General features: G+C 45.5%; 1 protein-coding gene across 1 annotated transcript in view; it reads right to left on the minus strand.

Moving 5' to 3' along the window:
• PALD1 (phosphatase domain containing paladin 1) overlaps positions 1–18,680 on the minus strand; it is a 164,673-nt gene that overhangs the window by 67,607 nt on the left and 78,386 nt on the right. The window contains exons 17-18 of the mRNA XM_060241190.1: positions 18,523–18,594; positions 16,479–16,619 (exon numbers count right to left, since the gene is read on the minus strand). Of these exons, the coding sequence (XP_060097173.1) occupies positions 16,479–16,619; positions 18,523–18,594 (213 nt within the window). The remainder of the gene's footprint in view (positions 1–16,478; positions 16,620–18,522; positions 18,595–18,680) is intronic.

Raw genomic sequence — 18,680 nt, forward strand, 5'->3', positions numbered from 1 at the left:
ACAAGGCCAGGAGGAAGGGCAGAGGACCTTGAAGTCCTTGGTGAGCCCAAGAGTTGAGCAAGAGCAGATGTAGCAAGAAAAAGGGAGAGATAACGGTTGCACCAACAGGCCCTTTGGGGGATTATCTGATGCCAAATTAAGAGCTCTGGGCCTCTGTCATTTTCCCTTCACCTTTGTCCGACTCTGCTGAGCTAGAGAAAGGGGGCTTTGTGCCAATATTGTGGCAAGGTTTGGAGAGGGCTGTTTCAGAATTTTGGCACGCAAGTTTAAGAGGCACCTGAGCTCAGTTTTTTTTAAAGAAAAGAGGGGGAGGGCAAAAGCCCAAAATATCCCCCCCGTGTTTCAGAACACAGTGAGGGCAGGGCTTTTCCTTCTGCCACCTGGAACCCATTTAGTCCAGCCAAACGAAAACCAACTGCTGTGTGAAAAAAACCACATTCCAGGCCCCCAGAGTCAGCCTGGCTTGATCCTCAGGGCAAAAACAGCAGCAGTTCAAGAGTGCAAAGATTGAAGGCCTCATATGGTCTGACTGGAGAAACACTGCCTGTGATTTAGTACCAAGCAGACATTAAATTTTTCCACACTTGTACACCATATACCACCAATTAGCCTCCAAAGAGCCACAGCATTTCTCACCTTAAGTGTTGAACTGAGGGTAAAAGGTTTATGAGATGCCAAACCAGGCTGAGCCTAAAGGAGTTCAAGAACATTTTCCGGCAATATCAAAAGCCACTCCCCCTTTCGTCATGATATTTCAGTTCTATTTGTGAAAATGTTAAGCTGTCCCATTCACATTTTCCCCATTTGCTGCCTGTCTTGGTCAACTTCATTCACCCTCAATGAAGTCACCACACAGCCGGCTCTGACGCAATGACATCATTCCATTGGCTATGCTATCTCCATTAGCTGGGACTGCCCATGTGACTAATCTGGGAAGAAAAAAAATATTGTCTGGAAATAACGCCAAAAAGACGGGGGACCACCAAAGAAGTCCAAGGTTGCTCACAGAGACAGGCAATGGCAAACCACTCCTGTTTGTCTCTTGCCTTGAGAACACTATGGGATCATCACAAACCACCAGCAGCAACGCAGAAGCAGCAGTAGCAGATAAGGCAAACAAATGAGCAGAAGAAGAAAAAAGGGGAGGACACACTTGTAAGGTCAGGCTTCCTTATTACACTTATGATTAAGGGGGGGGGAGTGTAGCAGGAACTCCTTTGCATATTAGGCCACACCCCCTGATATGGCCAATCCTCCTGAAACTTACAGTAGGCTCTCTACTAAGAGCCCTGTAAGCTGTGGGAGGATTGGCTACATCAGGGGGTGTGGCCTAATATGCAAAGGAGTTCCTGTTACAAAAAAAGCCCTGATGATATGATTAAGGAACTGCTAAACCTGCTTCCTAAAAAGATAGGTCTGGGAAGGAGTCCACAAATTCAGTAGTGGAGGTCAGGATATGAAATTGGATTTGTGGCAGTGGGTTCATAAAATCCCGATTTTCACGTTTTTTGACTTCTAGCCCATACTGACCCCAAGGCAAACAGCATTTCCTAAACACATTCCTTTTAACCTTACCAAAAAAGCATCTCAGATAACTGGTCTACTGGTGAAGACTTCTGGCTAAGAAAAGGAACCGCAAAGCAGGACGTCTGTGGTTCACATATAACCTCTGCCACAAACTGACTAGTTCAAGGCAAAGACTAGAGTTAGTGTGATGTAGTGGTTGGAATACTGGAAGTTCTGGGAAATGAGAATTCAAAAGGATATAAAAATTGAACCAGTTTCTCTTTCTCTTAGCCTAATCTACCTCACAGGGTTGTTGTGAAGGTAACTAAAGTTGTCAAGTCCCCCGTGGCCTCCAGCGGGGGGTGCAGTGATGTCACTCATAAGTGATGTCATTCAGCCAGCGATGTCATGCGCTGGCTGCTCTAGGAGCTTCTGGGAAAACTCTCAGGGTGACTCACAACCAGTAAGATCAAAACAACTGAACAGTTAAACAATTAAAGCAAATTAAACAATTTAAACAGTTAAGAACAATTAAAACAATCTGGTGCTAATCATATTTGATATTTTCTCGCTTCATATTGCGTTCAGCATATATTAGATGGGAAACTCTATGTGCCATATGTTGAACTCCCAAATTGCTAGAGCATCTGGGAAAACCATAGAGTTCTCCCAGAAGCTCCTAGAGCAGCCAGCAATGTTGGGAGGGGATTCCTCCCACTGGGCCACTGTGGGTCGGGGACCCCCAAAGCAGGAGAACCCCCGCCCCACACAGGAACTTGCAGCCCTGAAAGTAACACAGGAAGAAGTTCCTTGAACGAAGATCAGGAGAGTAATTCCCTAGAAAGACAGAGTACGTTCATTCAGTCTTCAGCCATGCCAGGCCCACAGAGTAGCAAGAAGAGAGGACTCTCTCTTCTGTGCCTTACACCATCCTACTTTACAGGAATCAGGATAAGAATCACAATGTATGTAACTGCTTGGAACACTCTATAGCAGAGGCGGGCAGAAGGCAGGTCATTCGTTTCTGGAAGGACCATTTGCTGGTTGCAAAAAAAGTTGACTTTGCCAGCAAGAGGCTGAGAAGTCGGAGTTCACCCTTGGGAAGATCACTTATCCCATAGGAACTGTGCCTTCAGTATGAACAGATACACTCTTGCTGCATCGATTTAAAATGCTGCAATGCATCATGGAATTCTAGGAAGAGAGAGAAGACTATGAAAGGCGTTGTTAGTATTGATAAAAATAATAACAGATATAGCTAGATATATGCCTATAGAGTGATAGAGGCAACTGCAGAGTCTAGAAGCTGTTCGAAAGAGCGACTGCTGCATGCAAGTGGTTTTGTTTTCATTGCCCAGGAGTAGCAGACACATTTTTGTATTTAATGGTAGGCCTAGAAAAGGGCGAAGGACCCCTGACAATTATACACACGTTAAAGATCAGCACAGAGCTGCTGCCTTGGACAACACTCGCTGTTTTTCATTTATTGAGTTGAGCTCCAAGACACAAATCTTTTAGAGGGAGCCCAGCCTCCCTGGCAGTTTCCTCTGAAGGCCCATGAGGTGCCCACTTGTTATTTTGGAAGGTTTCTGCTTTCCTTTTCCAAAAACACCACGCTGGAGCACGGTTGAGTCAAGGTCATGGGGAAAGAGGACTCTTTCACAGGACGTGGGAGAAGACAGAGCTGCAAGAACACAGGGCTTATGTTCCTTGGCCTTGTATTTACATTTTATACCAGCCCGGAAAAGCTGCAAGATCTGAAGGCACAGAAGCGCCAAGCGGCGAGGATGCAGCAAACAAACAAACCTGGGTTCATAAACTTAAGCTCTCGTGGGCTGTGCTGTCACAAAAAAAAAAAAAAGACAGGCTGCTTTAAATGGCCTCTAAGAAGATGCTGGTGTCACTAGCTATACTCAAAATGACCCTTTCTCCCAGATGCCTTTCTCCATTCTACATCTAAGGGGACAGTTGCCTAACTGAATCAAATCAAAATCCATCAAATAAAGCATTTTGCTCTCAGAAAAAGCCATCTAGCTGCCTCCAAGGGCTCACAAGCAGGGAATAACAATGAATAAATAGCCCCAGGCATCCAATATTCAAAGGCCTATTGCATCTTAACATGGACACACCATTTACCTATCACAGCTAATTTATAATAATCTATGCACCTTTCAGAGTCTCCTTTCTAGTACATATTCAAGGTGCCACACCATATTAAATGTTCAGTAATGGCTGACAGATGTGCCTTTTCCCTTGTATCATAATTTTTAAAAAGCCCCCTAAGCTTATCATCACATCTTGTAGCAGCGAATTGTATGAGCTATGTTATCTCTGAACTAATTTTATGCGTTCTGAACCTACTACAAATTTATTTTGTTGGGCGATTTAATATGATGAATGGGGAAGGAAGAAAAAAATGCTTGCAGTCACTGAAAACTATTCAAACACGTCTCTGTTTCTCCACCCTTCCTACTTTTTGTTTTGAAGGCACAAAACTTTACCAGGTTAACACATCAAATCTTAGTTGTGTTTTGAACTCCCACAGCACAGGGAGAATTCAGAAACCCCTCGAGTTTCCTTCCCCTAATACTGATCAATTTTTGAACAGACCTTCTCTAACTTTTACACTGCCCTTCAAGTGGGCATGCAAGATCATTCACTGTTATCACTATGTCTGAAGAATCATAGAAATGTGGTGTTATACTTGAGCAGGGCTTTTTTTGTAGCAGGAACTCCTTTGCATATTAGGCCACACACCCCTGATGTAACCAATCCTCCAAGAGCTTACAGGGCTCTTAGTAGAGGGCCTACTGTAAGCAGCGGCCGTGCGTGGGAGTCAGCGAAACAGGTGGCGGCCTCAGGCACCACCTCACTTACAGGCCGCCTTCAGGTGCCTTCTCCCACTGCTCTGCCTCTCTCCATTTCCCCAGAAGCTGAGAGTGGCAGAACTGCACACCAGTTTGTGCTCTCCTCCGAGCCTGACTTCTTAGCTGGGCTCAGAGGAGAGTGGTGTCACCTTGAAGCTGCCTCCCCTGCAAGGGGAAACAGCTTCAGAGAGAGGCAGGGCAGTCCCACAGCCCCTTTTCCCCACCCGGCAGCTGGCCGGAGAAAGGAGGAGGCGCAGCTTTGGCCAGAGGAAGGAGGAGGCGTGGCTTTGGCCAGAGGAAGGAGGAGGTGCGGTTTTGGCCAGAGGAAGGAGGAGGCGTGGCTTTGGCCAGAGGAAGGAGGAGGTGCGGTTTTGGCCAGAGAAAGGAGGAGGCGCGGTTTTGGCCAGAGAAAGGAGGAGGCGTGGCTTTGGCCAGAGAAAGGAGGAGGCGTGGCTTTGGCCAGAGGAAGGAGGAGGCGCGGTTGTCGCCTTGAAGCTGCCTCCCCTGCAGGGGAAACAGCTTCAGAGAGAGTCAGGGCAGTCCTGCAGCCCCTTTCCCACACCTGGCACCCGGCCAGAGTAAGAAGGAGACGTGGCTTCATGAGGCAGGGCAGTCCCATGGCCCCTCCCCCACACACACACCGGGCAGCCGGGTGAAGAAAGGAGGAGGCATGGCATTGCCTTGAAGCTGCCTCCCTTGTAAGAGGAAACAGCTTCAGTGAGGCAGGGCAGTCCCGTGGCCCTTTTCCCCCACCTGGCAGCAGGGCAGAGGAAAGGAACCATGCAGCCTTGCTCAGGTGTGTGTGGTCTAATATGCAAAGGAGTTCCTGCTACACAAAAAAGCCCTGGCCTTGAGTGCTTCTATTTATTTGGGCATGATGGGCTGCTGCTGTTTTGATTAGTGATGTCTAGGGCGCTTTTTTTGTAGAAAAAGCCTAGCAGGAACTAATTTGCATATTAGGCCACACACCCTGACATCACCATTGTTTTTGTAGGAAAAGCCCAGCAGGATATTAGGCCACACCCCCTGACGCCAAGCCAGCCAGAACTGTGTTTCTGTGCATTCCTGATCAAAAAAAGCCCTGGTGATGTCACTGAAGTAAGATTAGGGAGGATTCTGGAACACCTTGGAGCCCATCGCAAGCCAAGCCCAAGCCCTTCTGAGCTCAGGCCCAGCTTATTACACACTCAGTCTAATGAGATCCCTGTCCCTTTCCCACCCAAGCTAGTGATGTTTAAAAACTGTATCAGGAGTTTCCGTGTTGTCCTCTAGGCTGGCCAGCAATATCCTGGATCCCCAGAAGTAGGCATGTAGCTAGGTGGGGTGGGAGGGGTGACGCCTCCTCCTGAATCTGCCACATCCCATCTCCCACCCATAGCAAGCCATGGGAGAGATGAAGCCTGGGATCACGGCTACCAGGCAATCATGGGCACCTTCAACCCACCCCTGCGCTTTGACTCCCAGCTTCTTTCTGGTGTGGTTCACACAAGCCACCCTCAGAGGTCATGCAAACTACTGGACCTTCTGCCTGCTGGAGCACCAGAACTTCCTCCTGCAGGGCTTATAAGGTGAGGGAGAGATGGTTCGTTTTGCCAGAGGGGTGAAGAGGGGCGCCTTCAGTCCCACGGCACAAGAAGTCATGCCTGGGAGAGCAATACAGACTCCTTGCAGAGCAAAAAACTTAATTTGATTTCCGCTAGTTTAACTAACATGATTTAATTAGTGCCCCCTCCAGCACCAAACCTCAGAAAAAATCCTGGCTACAGGGCTGTCCAGAAGTGGTGGGACCTCAGTCTCCCTCATCATTCCTAGGAGCCGTGGATGTTGCACAGCCGTCTGTCGCTGTTTAGAGCTGTCTGCTCCAAAACCAAACTGGGACAAAGTTGTTAAGTTACAGTCAGTACAAATCATGCCCACAGCTGTTTCTGTCATCAGATCTGGCTACAGTTTTTGTTGTTTTAGTGCATCTTGTTTCATTGCATTTTTCAGATTATGTATCTTTTTTTTAGTACATTTGGCACACTCAGAGCTTTTTTCGTAGCAGGAACTCCTTTGTACATTAGGCCACACACCCCTGATGTAGCCAGTACTCCAAGAGCTTACAGTAGACCCTGTACTAAGAGCCCTGTAAACTCTTGGAGGATTGGCCACATCATGGGGGTGTGGCCAAATATGCAAAGGAGTTCCTGCTACTAAAAAAAAGCCCCAAGCACACTTGATAAATGTTAAATAACTTGCCCCAACTGAACAAGGGTGTGCAGATGAAGACTGCCCTCCAGTTTGGATCCTGCTCCTCCCCCCACGCCCAATGTGAGGGAAACTCTGCGCATGCTACAGTCAGGAAAGCACATGGTGTCTCTTGTGGGATCTTGGTTGCCTTCACACTAGCGAACAGATGGCTGTTAACAGTCAATTGATGATCTTGATCATTTCCTATGAAGTAGGCAGACCTCCCCTTTCCTTCTGATGGATGATTGGCACCCTTCTGTTAGCTGGAGAGATGCCCATATACAACATACCCAAGGATCTCTGGAGGGTGGCTACTAAAATTTTGATAACTTTTTTAAAATAGCCCAAAACCCACATGCAACTGACTCCCAGTGAAAAATATGAAACCACATACTCAGATATTTTTAATTACTTTCAAGAGTCCAAGATATAGAAACCTTGCTAAGGACCATCTAAAAACCACTGGTTTCCTATTTTCACTAAAAGGCAATGTTCGTAGCCTAGATGGGGTTTTGACTGTTGCAGACTGCCCTCTAGTGGCTCACCAAAGCTCCACAAAAACCCAAAAACGGCAAAGAACCAGCGAGCCAAAGAAGGAGCACAAAAGGAGGCAAATCCAGACATGCTAGTTTGGAAGCTGAACTGCAATACTAATAGTTTAAAAAGTGAAGGGGGGTAAGCATCAAGGAGACACAAACTGAAATCTTATGCAAAGGGGTGGAATTCTAGCAGGAGCTCCTTTGCATATTAGGACACACCCTTGATGTAGCCAAACCTCCAAGAGCTTACAAGACTCTTCTTGGCTACATCAGGGGTGTGTGGCCTAATATGCAAAGGAGCTCCTGCTAGAATTCCACCCCTACTTATGCATGCTTTCTAAAGGGTAAATTCCATTTAATAAAACTGGACAGACTTTTGAGAAAGTATGCAACAGGACTGCGGTGTGAGGTTGCAATCCTACACACACCTGCTTGAGAGTAAGCATCAATGAATGTAATAAAGCCAACTTTCAGCAAAATGAAACAGAACTCCAGGAGCACCTTAAAGACTAACATTTATTTCCGCATTACGCATTCATGAGACAGAGCTCTCCACTGGATGTCTGCAATGAACATCCATAGGAGATGGATCCTGTAAGTGCACGTTGCAGATGTCTGATGAAGTGAGCTTTGACTCATGACTTAGGTTGGGATAGATTTTGTTGGGATACATTTTGTTAATTCATATAATGTCACTGGACATCTAATTTTACTTCCCAGAAGGCATGCCTCGGACTGTGCTACAAAACAGCAATCCTATGCATATTTATGGAGAGCCAGTTTGGAGTAGTGGTTAAGTGTGCGGACTCTTATCTGGGAGAACTGGGTTTGATTCCCCACTCCTCCACCTGCTAGCATGGCCTTGGATCAGCCATAGCTCTGGCAGAGGTTGTCCTTGAAAGGGCAGCTGCTGTGAGAGCCCTCTCTAGCCCCACCCACCTCACAGGGTGTCTGTTGTGGGGGAGGAAGGTAAAGGAGATTGTGAGCTGCTCTGAGACTCTTCGGAGTGGAGGGCAGGATATAAATCCAATATCTTCTTCTTCTTCTTTATCTGTAATCTACCTCTCTAGATAGTTGATTCTACTATCGAACAGCTCTAACTTTTTTAGAGTAAGGGTTTTTCAACACTGAAGGGTTTTCAAGGTTAGAGACATTCAAAGGTGGTTTTCCATAGCCGGCCTCTGCATTGTAACCCTGGCCTTCCTTGGTGGTCTTCCATCCAAAGACCAACCAGGGTTGACCCTGCTTAGCACAGCTTATGTAAAATAAGGGATGAGTTGCAAGAGGAAATGCTATAAGGACTCAAAAGGAAGGAGAAATGCCATCCTCCCTGCACCTCATTGGCTGGAAACATATTGTTTGCTTTGTCCTGCCCCCTCCCCAACCTGCCTGGTCACATCGCATTATCCGCCATCTCCCAACAAACCCTATCCTCAAAACAAAGCCATGGGTTTTGGGGCAACATTTGCTCAGATGTTCAAAGTTACTGGCTTCAATCCTTTTATAAAAAAGACTCTGCAAACCCAAGCGTCACCTCTGGTTCAAAGAAACATTCACTCTAGCCCTGAGTGCCCTGCCAGGATTTTTTAATTCTCTCGCTGGTTATAGACCCAAAACACAGAAGACATAGCTGAGGTCAGTGTGATGTGCTAGTCAACCTCTATTAAGAATCTGTATACAGTGTATCTCTATTATCCTGTAGCTGGAAGGCAAAAGGCCTGTCTGCAGACTTTGGCAAAGGAGCAGTAAAAGTTTCCGGAGTGTTCAGAAGCAATATGTGCATCCAATGAAAGGAATGTTTCTCTTCTCCAGGCATACTGATGGGAAACCATTGATGCTTCCCTGCCATCTGCTGGTAGAGATTGGAAGTGCAACTCTGGGTTCTGAAGGCCAAAGGAGGCTCACAGTCCACTGGATGAAGTGTGCTTAGAGCACACGAAAGCTTATGTTCTGAATAAAACTAAATTGGTCTTAAAGGTGAAAAATGACTCCTATTTTGTTCTACTACTTCAGACCAACACGGCTGCCCGCTTGGATCAGTCCACTGGTTAGAACAAAGTAGGAATCAAGTACACCTTTAAGACCAACAAAGTTTTATTCAGAATGAAAGCTATATGTTCTGAATAAAACTTTGTTGGTCTTAAAGGTGAACTTGACTCCTACTTTGTTCTACTGCTTCAGACCAACACAGCTGCCCACTTGGATCCATCCACTGGTTAGTCCATTAATGAAAACAAGTGGCCAAAGCTAGCCCGATCTTGTCAGGCCTATGAAGCTAAAGAAGAACAATAAAAAATACATTCACCATGAACAAATTACTGAACATCAACTTCGATAATATATAATTAATTTCCCATATGATTCTTATAATAAATCAATTAGCACACTACACATAAATCCATTTACAATAAGGTAGAATGCTTTGTCCAATCACAATTAAGTGCTGGTGCAAATAGTTCCTAAAACTTTCAAGCAGTAGAATCTGGACAGAAAGACACTTTGGCTCCAGCTCGACGGAGACACCATCCAGCCTTTGAGTCTATTTCCAAGTCCTCCTTCAAGGAAGGGACTAAACGCCACCCTACTAGTCAGTTCCTTACAATCCAACTAGAAACAGTCAAGGAGTTTCACAAGCACACATTCGGAGACAGAAATCTCTTAAATTCTCTGAAGCTAAGCAGGGTCAGCCCTGGTTGGTCTTTGGATGGGAGACCACCAAGGAAGGCCAGGGTTACAGGCCATGGAAAACCACCTCTGAATGTCTCTAAGCTTGAAAACCCTTCTGTGTTGCTATAAGTTATCTGGAACTGGACAGCACTTTTCACCACCACTGCTTCCCCATGTGTGAGTCACAGAAGTAACACATGGAGGACTGTATCACTAGAAGTTAGGGGCATTTCATCCAATAGTGCCATACAGTGTGGTTCACCATTACTAAATCATCACTAGTGGCCTGGAGGTTCAGTCGTATGTAAGTGGTTTCTGACAGCTTTCATCCCATGTATATGATTTGGGCTTGACTCAGATTGTGGAAGAGGATGTCAGAGCTGGGCAAATTTGCAAAGAACACGATGGGGGAAGAATATTTACCCAGGGGTACCAAGTGATCTCATCAACCCAAAGGGGAACTGCAGCCAAGATATCAGAAGGAAACTGGGAAGGGCAGCCATGAAAGAGCTAGAGAAGTGTTAGGATGTATTGCTGGCAAGGCTTTTTTTTTTTGGTAGAAAAAGCCCACCAGGAAATCATTTGCATGTTAGGCCACACCCCCTGACATCACCATCGTTTCACACGAGGCTTTTTTGTAGATGAAGCCCAGCAGGAACTCATTTGCATAAGAAGATATTTTGGATTTATATCCCGTCCTCCACTCCGAAGAGTCTCAGAGCGGCTCACAATCTCCTTTACCTTCCTCCCCCACAACAGACACCCTGTGAGGTGGGTGGGGCTGGAGAGGGCTCTCACAGCAGCTGCCCTTTCAAGGACAACCTCTGCCAGAGCTATGGCTGACCCAAGGCCATTCCAGCAGGTGCAAGTGGAGGAGTGGGGAATCAAACCCGGTTCTCCCAGATAAGAGTCCACACACTTAACCACTACACCAAACTGGCTCCCCAAGAGGCAATCCAGCTGGAACTGTTTTAACTGTTTAAAATTGTTGTAACCTACCCTGAAAAGAGCCCCGTGGCATACAGTGGTAAAGCTGCGGTACTGCAGTCCTAAGCTCTGCTCACGACCTGAGTTTGATCCTGGCAGAAGCTGGGTTCAGGTAGTCGGCTCCAGGCTGACTCAGCCTTCCATCCTTCAGAGGTCAGTAAAATGAGTACCCAGCTTGCTGGGGGGAAAGTGTAGATGATTGGGGAAGGCAATGGCAAACCACCCTGTAAAAAAATCTGCCATGAAAACGTCATGATGTGACGTCACCCCAGAGTCAAAAACAACTGGTGTTTGCACAGGGGACTACCTTTACCTTTTCTTTTTTAACCCACCCTGATCCTTATGGGAGGGTGGGACAGAAACTGAAACAAATACGTGTTCCTGTCCATTTCTGCTAAAAAAAAAGGCCCTGATTGCTGGTGACTGAGATCACATATATATGTATACATATATAAATGCCACCTTACTAGTCATATACATATGTATGTATGTATGTATGGGTGTGAAAATTGAAGAAAGCTGACAAGAACAATGTTGATTCATTTGTAATGTGGTGTTGGAGGAGAGTTTTATAGATAGTGTGGACAGCCAAAAAAAAAAAAGACAAATATATGGGTTCTAGATAAAATCAACCTTAGAAGCTAAAATGACTGAATGGAGATCAATACTGCCTCTAAGCTGTGGAGTCTTGTGAGCAAAAATTCCACTTTGTGAGCTGCTGGCATTACAGTTGAGAGCTACAGCATAAATTAATTTGATCTAGAGCCATTTTTCCTGAGCTAAGACAGAAATGTGTGCGCTGGAAGCTAAAAAACTGTGAGCTAGCTCACACTAACTCAGCTTAGAGGGAACACTGATGGAGACGACTACTGAGGTCGTGTTATGAGAAGACAAGAGTCACTGGAAAAGACATCGATACTCAGAAAAGCTGGACAGCAGGAAAAGAGGAAGACCCAACATGAGATACTGTTATCAGCCTCCCCCCTTCATTCCATCCCAGGGCTACAAGACCTGCTGGACATGGACAAGAGGCCATGTCTGTGAGGCACAATTTGCCATTCTAGTACCTATTGTTCTCTTTAATTTAGGTGTTATATATTTTAATTGGTTTTTTTTACTATTGATTGGTTTTATGATGTAACCCGCCCTGAGCCTGTTCTATGGGAAGGGCAGGCTAAAAATCAAATAAAATAAAAAATAAAATAAAATAAAATAAAATAAAATAAAATAAAATAAAATAAAATAAAATAAATGGAGGGACTCTGTCAAGGAAACCATGCCCCTCAGTCTCAAGACATGAGCAAGGCTGTTAACAACAGGACGTTTTAGAAGGCATAAATTCACAGGGTTGCCATAAATTGAAAGTGACTTGAGAGCACTTAACCGGTTGTGACCCTTAACCCCCAGAATCTTCTGTCCCATTCTGGATCTCCGGCATATGGCGCCTAAGGGGGGAGCTAACCCCCACCACCACCACCACCACCAGTGATCCCTCTAAGCTGAGTTAGTGTGAGTTAGCTCAGTTTTTTAGCCTCCGGCTCACACATTTTTGTCTCTCGTAGCAGTTGTCTTTGAAAGGACAGCTGCTGTAAGAGCTCTCTCAGCCCCACTCACTTCACAGGGTGGTCAGTTGTGGGGGGAGGAGGTAAAAGAGATTGTGACCACTCTGAGACTCTGGATATAAATCCAATATCATCATCTTCATCTTCTTCAGATGGGACACCCCCCCCCCCCGCCATTTCTTAAAGAAGCAAAGAGTATTGTAGTCACATTGACTGCATTTTAGAGGTTGGCGGGAAGTTTGTCTAGCTGAGCAAACAGGCAATGCTCTGGCGAGTTAAACAGGGGCATAAATACAGCTATCACACAGTGTGAAAAACAAACAAACCGGAGCATCATTGAGTGCCCCTCTAACTGTCCGCACAGGGAAATGAATGCCGCAGGCAGTGCATGCAAGCATGAAACAGGAGGAGGCAACAGAGCTGAAGACATCGTGTTTGCTCATTTGTATGTGGTTTTCCCCTTGCTTTACTAAAATAATGCTCCTCCAGAGAGGTTCCTCATAGTCCCAGAACTTGGTAACTCACTCAGAGGTTCCAGGTTTTTTAAAAAATGAACACGGTAATGCCATTGCTGGTGCAACCTGCTTTTAGTACAGCATCGATTAGAATTTACTGGACTGCTAAAAATTGGAAACCCCCACATACCCCCACGAGTATGACAAGTTATGGGACCAGTATGTAATGGGAAAGACAATGGATAACCCTTTCTTCGATAACGATATTGATTTGGCTATAGATTATGATTTGCTTTGGGCCCCGGTTTTGGAATTCTTTGGGGAAATTTCTTTTTTGTCTAATAGAATGAATTATAGGCTATTTCTCAATTCTTAATACCGAGCACATTGCATACCATTTTTGTAAATGGTCTGTTATACGCATTCAATGGTCTAAATTGGATTTTTGTATATTAGATTTATATTTTTATTTATTTTTCCTATGCTCCCTTTGTATTGAATTAGATTTAATAAAACAAAATGTATTTTAAAAAATTTAAAAACCCACATCATTGGCCAGGGGTGGGGGGGGGGGGCAGGAAGTTAGTGGAAGAAATAACCCAGGGCAAAATGGTCCAGCTTTGGATCAGGCCGTGTGACATGAAAAAAGATTCCTCTCTAATACACTTATACAAATAGTGTATAAACAGATGCCAGGATGGATGTCAAGGGATGCTATATAAATGGATATTGAGGGATGCCAAGAGGAAAATGTCCCGACCTTTGAATAGATACTTACTGGGATGTTATTGACCAGGTGATGTCATTCATGTATATATAGAAGAAGAAGAAGAAGAAGATGATATTGGATTTATATCCCGCCCTCCACTCCGAAGAGTCTCAGAGCGGCTCACAATCTCCTTTACCTTCCTCCCCCACAACAGACACCCTGTGAGGTGGGTGGGGCTGGAGAGGGTTTTCACAGCAGCTGCCCTTTCAAGGACACCTCCTGCAAGAGCTATGGCTGACCCAAGGCCATTCCAGCAGGTGCAAGTGGAGGAGTGGGGAATCAAACCCGGTTCTCCCAGATAAGAGTCTGCACTTTTAACCACTACACCAAACTGGCTCTCTGCCACTGTGTGACACAGAGTGTTGGACTGGATGGGCCGTTGCCCTGATCCAACATGGCTTCTCTTATGTCTCCGTGCCACGAAAAGCTTCACCTATCCATTTCCACAGACGGCGCTTTCATTAAAGGGGCAGGACACTTTTCCCCCCTCGAGGCTGCAGGCAACCCAAGTTGAGCCTCCGGATCACATAGCACTTAGAATCTTTCCCTTAGGTGCTTCTGTTTTCTAAACCTCAGCACAATCCACATTTCCCTAAACCTTTGGATACAGACTATGCCCGCTAAGTGCTTTGCAAAATGGACAGGGCTTGGCATAGGCTGTAATTCTGCTGGAATGCCAAATGCAGAGCTGGGCAGAGAATTTGGGTGAGAACTTTAAAAAAAGGTTTCTGGGTACATTTCTAAATCAATGAAGCTCACAATAGTGGCAGTGCAGCAATGTTTTAAGAGCCTTTACCGTCTTTGAACTGATTGCTTAGATTCATATCCCACCGTACCCACAAGCAGGCTCAAGGCGGGTTGCAAGATTCCCTTTTACAGATGAAATACAAACATAACATAATTTAAAATCTCACAGTTAAAACCAAACACCAGATGGCGAAAACACAATAGTGGTCTATATGCCTCATATGGAGTGCCGAGGATACCACAACCAAAACAGAGAGCAAGGACCTGCTCAGCATATGGATTCAGTGGTGGATTCTAGTGGGCCCGTCAATGTGGACAACATGAACACAGAGGGCAGAATAGTGGGAAGCCCAAAGGCCTGGCAGAATAGCTCTGTTCTACAGAAGACCTCGCAGGGCCCTGATCTCAAGTGGGAGCATATTCCACCAGGCTGGAGCCAAGGCAGAAAATATCCCTGGCCCTGGTTGAGGCTAAGTGGACATCGTTTGGGCCAGGGACCACCAGCGAATGCTGTTCAGCAGAGCGCAAGGGCACATACAGAGGGAGATGGTCCCACACATATGCAGGTCCAAGGCCGCAGAGGGCTTTAAAGGTTAATGCCATAACCTTGAACCAGCGGGCATCCTATTCCATCGGCTGACCCTCACCCTGCTGAAATACTGATTTTATACTATCTCATGTTCAGTATATTATGTGCTCAGCTGAGCTGCCAAATTGTATTGTCTACTTTTATTGGTTTTAATTGCTGTTTTACTGTTTTAAAATGTTATCCGCCCTTAGCCTGTCTTGGAAAGGGCGGAATATAAATTACCTGAATGAATGAATGAATGAATGAATGAATGATCTGGTACTCAATGGGCAGCCAGTGCAATGGGCACAAAGCCAGCTTGAATGTGCATCTGCACAGATGTCACCATCTTGAGATCAGACATGAAACTTGCCTCCAAAGGTTTCCCCTTATGGAACTCAGAGGTGCCCAATAAAGTTGACAAAGTGCTTCTCTACTGAACTTGTAAATAAATAGTGGAATTCCCTGCCAGTGGACATGGCGATCCAACTCAGCAGCAGAGGATTTGCCTGACATGCAGAAGGCCCTTGGTTCAACTCCAGGCACCTTCAGGTAAAAGGATCCAATCCTGCCCTGACTTGCATAGCCTAGGCAAGCCTGATCTCAGAAGCCAAGCAAGGCGATTCTGGCAAGTACTTGAATAGGAGACCTTGGAATACCAGAAGTTGGGAACCAGGGGCAGGCTTTATTCAGCCACCTCTCTGAATATCCTTCGTGTCCCTAGTAGGGGTCAGTCACCAGAAGTCACTATGACTTCCAAGTATGCGTGTGTGCAAACACACACATAAAATATAAAATACAAAAAAGGGATGCAATACTTGATGATGCAAGAGACCACCATCAGAGACCCTGGAGAGCTGCTGCCAGTCAGAACAAACAATAGTAGCCTTGCTAGACCAATAGTTTGACTCGGGGGTGGAATTCTAGCAGAAGCTCATTTGCATATTAGGCCATACACCCCTGATGTAGCCAATCCTCCAAGAGCTTACAAAAAAAGAACTTTGTAAGCTCAGAGAATTGGCTACATCAGGGGTGTGTGGTCTAATATGCAAAGGAGCTCCTGCTAGAATTCCACCCCTGGTTTGACCTAGTACAAACAGCTTCACATGTAGGCACTAGCATGGAGACAGATTCATGGAGGCAGTCCATCAGTGGCTACTAGCATGGTAACTAACGGGAATCTCCATATTCAGAAACAGCAAACTCAGATACATTAAAAAAAAAAAAGTCTGAAGTTCACCCAGTCCAGAATGAGGATTTCCAGCTTCTAAGGCAGAGCCAACGCCTCCCACCCAGAACTGCATGATGGGATCAGACATACCAAGAGCTCTCAATGGGGCAACTTCCAACCTACAAAACTCTTTCGCATTGTCAAGGTCATTTTAATTCCTGCCAGGTCATTCCCTCTCTCTTGTACGTTCATTACATGCTCAACCCTGCCTAGTTGTCAAATATAGTCAAGTCTGGGTATTACTATTTCATGCTGCCATTTCAGAGGAGAGTAGGACAGTCAAAGCTGTGCAAAAGTCCGAGGCAGGTCACCCAGGGTACACCTGCCCTTGTCACAAAGAGGCCACCTCACCTGTCTGTAGGTGCAGATGATGATTTCACGCAGGTGATAATGCATGGGCGTCATCGTCTCGCTCACCGTATCCAACGCCATGTCAACCTCCTTCTTCATTCGGTGTCCTTCCGGCAACATCTGAACTATTTTCATCACAACCTGACAGACAACAGCAGCAGCACAATTTGTGAAATGAAACCTTTCCGCTTAGGACACACAAGAACAAGAGCACTTTAAGAAGACGCCATTGGGTCTGTAATTTGTTTTTAATGTAATTGGTTTTATTGATGCATGTATTTTTATTTCTTTGCTGTGCATTGCCCAGAGCAGCATGAGGCAGAATAGGGCAATTCATTAAGTTGAATAAATAAAATAAAATAAATAGACAATTGACTTTGGAGCAGTCAAACATTTAATCTGGGATTTGAATTTGAAATGGATTTTGAGTCCTGTGAATCACCTTTGGAAATTTTTCCTTACCACCCACCTTCGAAAAACAAAAAAATGCCCTAAAAAAGGGAAAATCCGAAACTATGCAGGGCTTTTTCTGAGCAGGAACGCACATGAACGCAGTTCCGGCTGACTTGGTGTCCGGGAAGGGGCGGGGGGGGGAGAATGGCCTAATATGCAAATGAGTTCCTGCTGGGCTTTTTCTACAAAAAAGCTCTCTGTGAAACAATGGCAATGCCAGGAGGTGTGGCCAAATATGCAAATGAGTCCCTGCTGAGCTTTTTCTACAAAAAAGCTCTAAAACTATGTAGTATCTTTTATTAAAAGGAAAGCTATTGTTTGCCTCTGAGGCCACCTAGGACATTACATCTGTCTGTTTAGGGTTTTTTTTAAAGCATATGCAGACAGCAACTAGCTAAAGATCAGCATGTTTTAACACTAACAAAGTCAGATGCATGCACAAAAGCCACACATAATAAAATTCCCAGAACAGGGCACACTTACACATCACATACAGAGCAGCTCAGCCATTATAATATGCCAGCAGGAAGAACATTAAATGCAGTCACAGATAAGAACATAAGAGAAGCCATGTTGGATCAGGCCAATGGCCCATCCAGTCCAACACTCTGTGTCACACAGAGGCCAAAAAAACAACCAAGTGCCATATAGAGGTCCACCAGCGGGACTAGAAGTCCTTCCACTGTGCCCTCCCAAGCACCAGAATACAGAGCATCACTGCCCCAGACAGAGAGTTCCAACATTACACTGTGGCGAATAGCCATTGATGAACCTCTGCTCCATATGCTTATCCATTCCCCTCTTGAAGCTGTCTATGCTTGTAGCTGCCGCCACTTCTGTGGCAGTGAATTCCACATGTTAATCACTCTCTGGGTGAAGAAGTACTTCCTTTAATCAGTTCTAACTTGACTGCTCAGCAATTTCATTGAATGCCCACGAGTTCTAGTATTATGAGAAAGGAAGAAAAGTATCAGCATGCTCTTCCAACATCTGCATCAATAATCTTCACCCTGTGATTCTTTGGGACATCATCTTTTGCCTTCCCCATACCCCTCTGAGCCACAATGTGAAAGAATACATAGCAGCTTACTCTCCCAACTGCTTAGCCCTACTTACAGTTATGGGAAGCCTGAAGCCTATAGCGGCAGCAGCTGCTGAAATGTGGCAGGAACTAGGAGTCCCATGACATGTGATGGGGATCTCATGCCTACTGCACAGTTGCGATTGTGCAGGTGTTTTAAAAGCCACAAGGACCCAATCCAGCATGGGCCTGCAGCACGAAGTTCCTTCTCACTACACTGCACAAGGTGAGGGGAAAGAGCACTGCGCCATGAGCCCATGCCAAATCAGGGCCTTGCCACATTTTAAAATCACTATTAAATGGCAGTGGTGAACTCATGGGGGTCTCGGGTTCACTATCATGTTTAGTTTGGTTCACAGTCCAAAAGATGAAGCCCATACTCAGTGGGATAGTGGTATGCATTGTTTTCTTTGCAAAGACGAAGGTTTCCTGAAGACCACTTCAGAAGCACTGCCTTAGGAACAGCAGGATTTAACTGGAAGGCACTGCTCTGGAAATTATGCCACTCACCTCAAACTCCCCTTTTGTGTACTTGGCATCAGGCACACTCACAATTTCATCCTCGATGATCTCAGGGATTCCCTACAACAATGAGAATTAGATTGTTAAGCCATGCAGCAGATAAATGTTAAGAGTGCCACAAAATGATGAGTTCCCATGGAGAACTG

Source organism: Heteronotia binoei, chromosome 6 (assembly GCF_032191835.1).
Source record: "Heteronotia binoei isolate CCM8104 ecotype False Entrance Well chromosome 6, APGP_CSIRO_Hbin_v1, whole genome shotgun sequence".
Classification (NCBI taxonomy): Eukaryota; Metazoa; Chordata; class Lepidosauria; order Squamata; family Gekkonidae; genus Heteronotia; species Heteronotia binoei.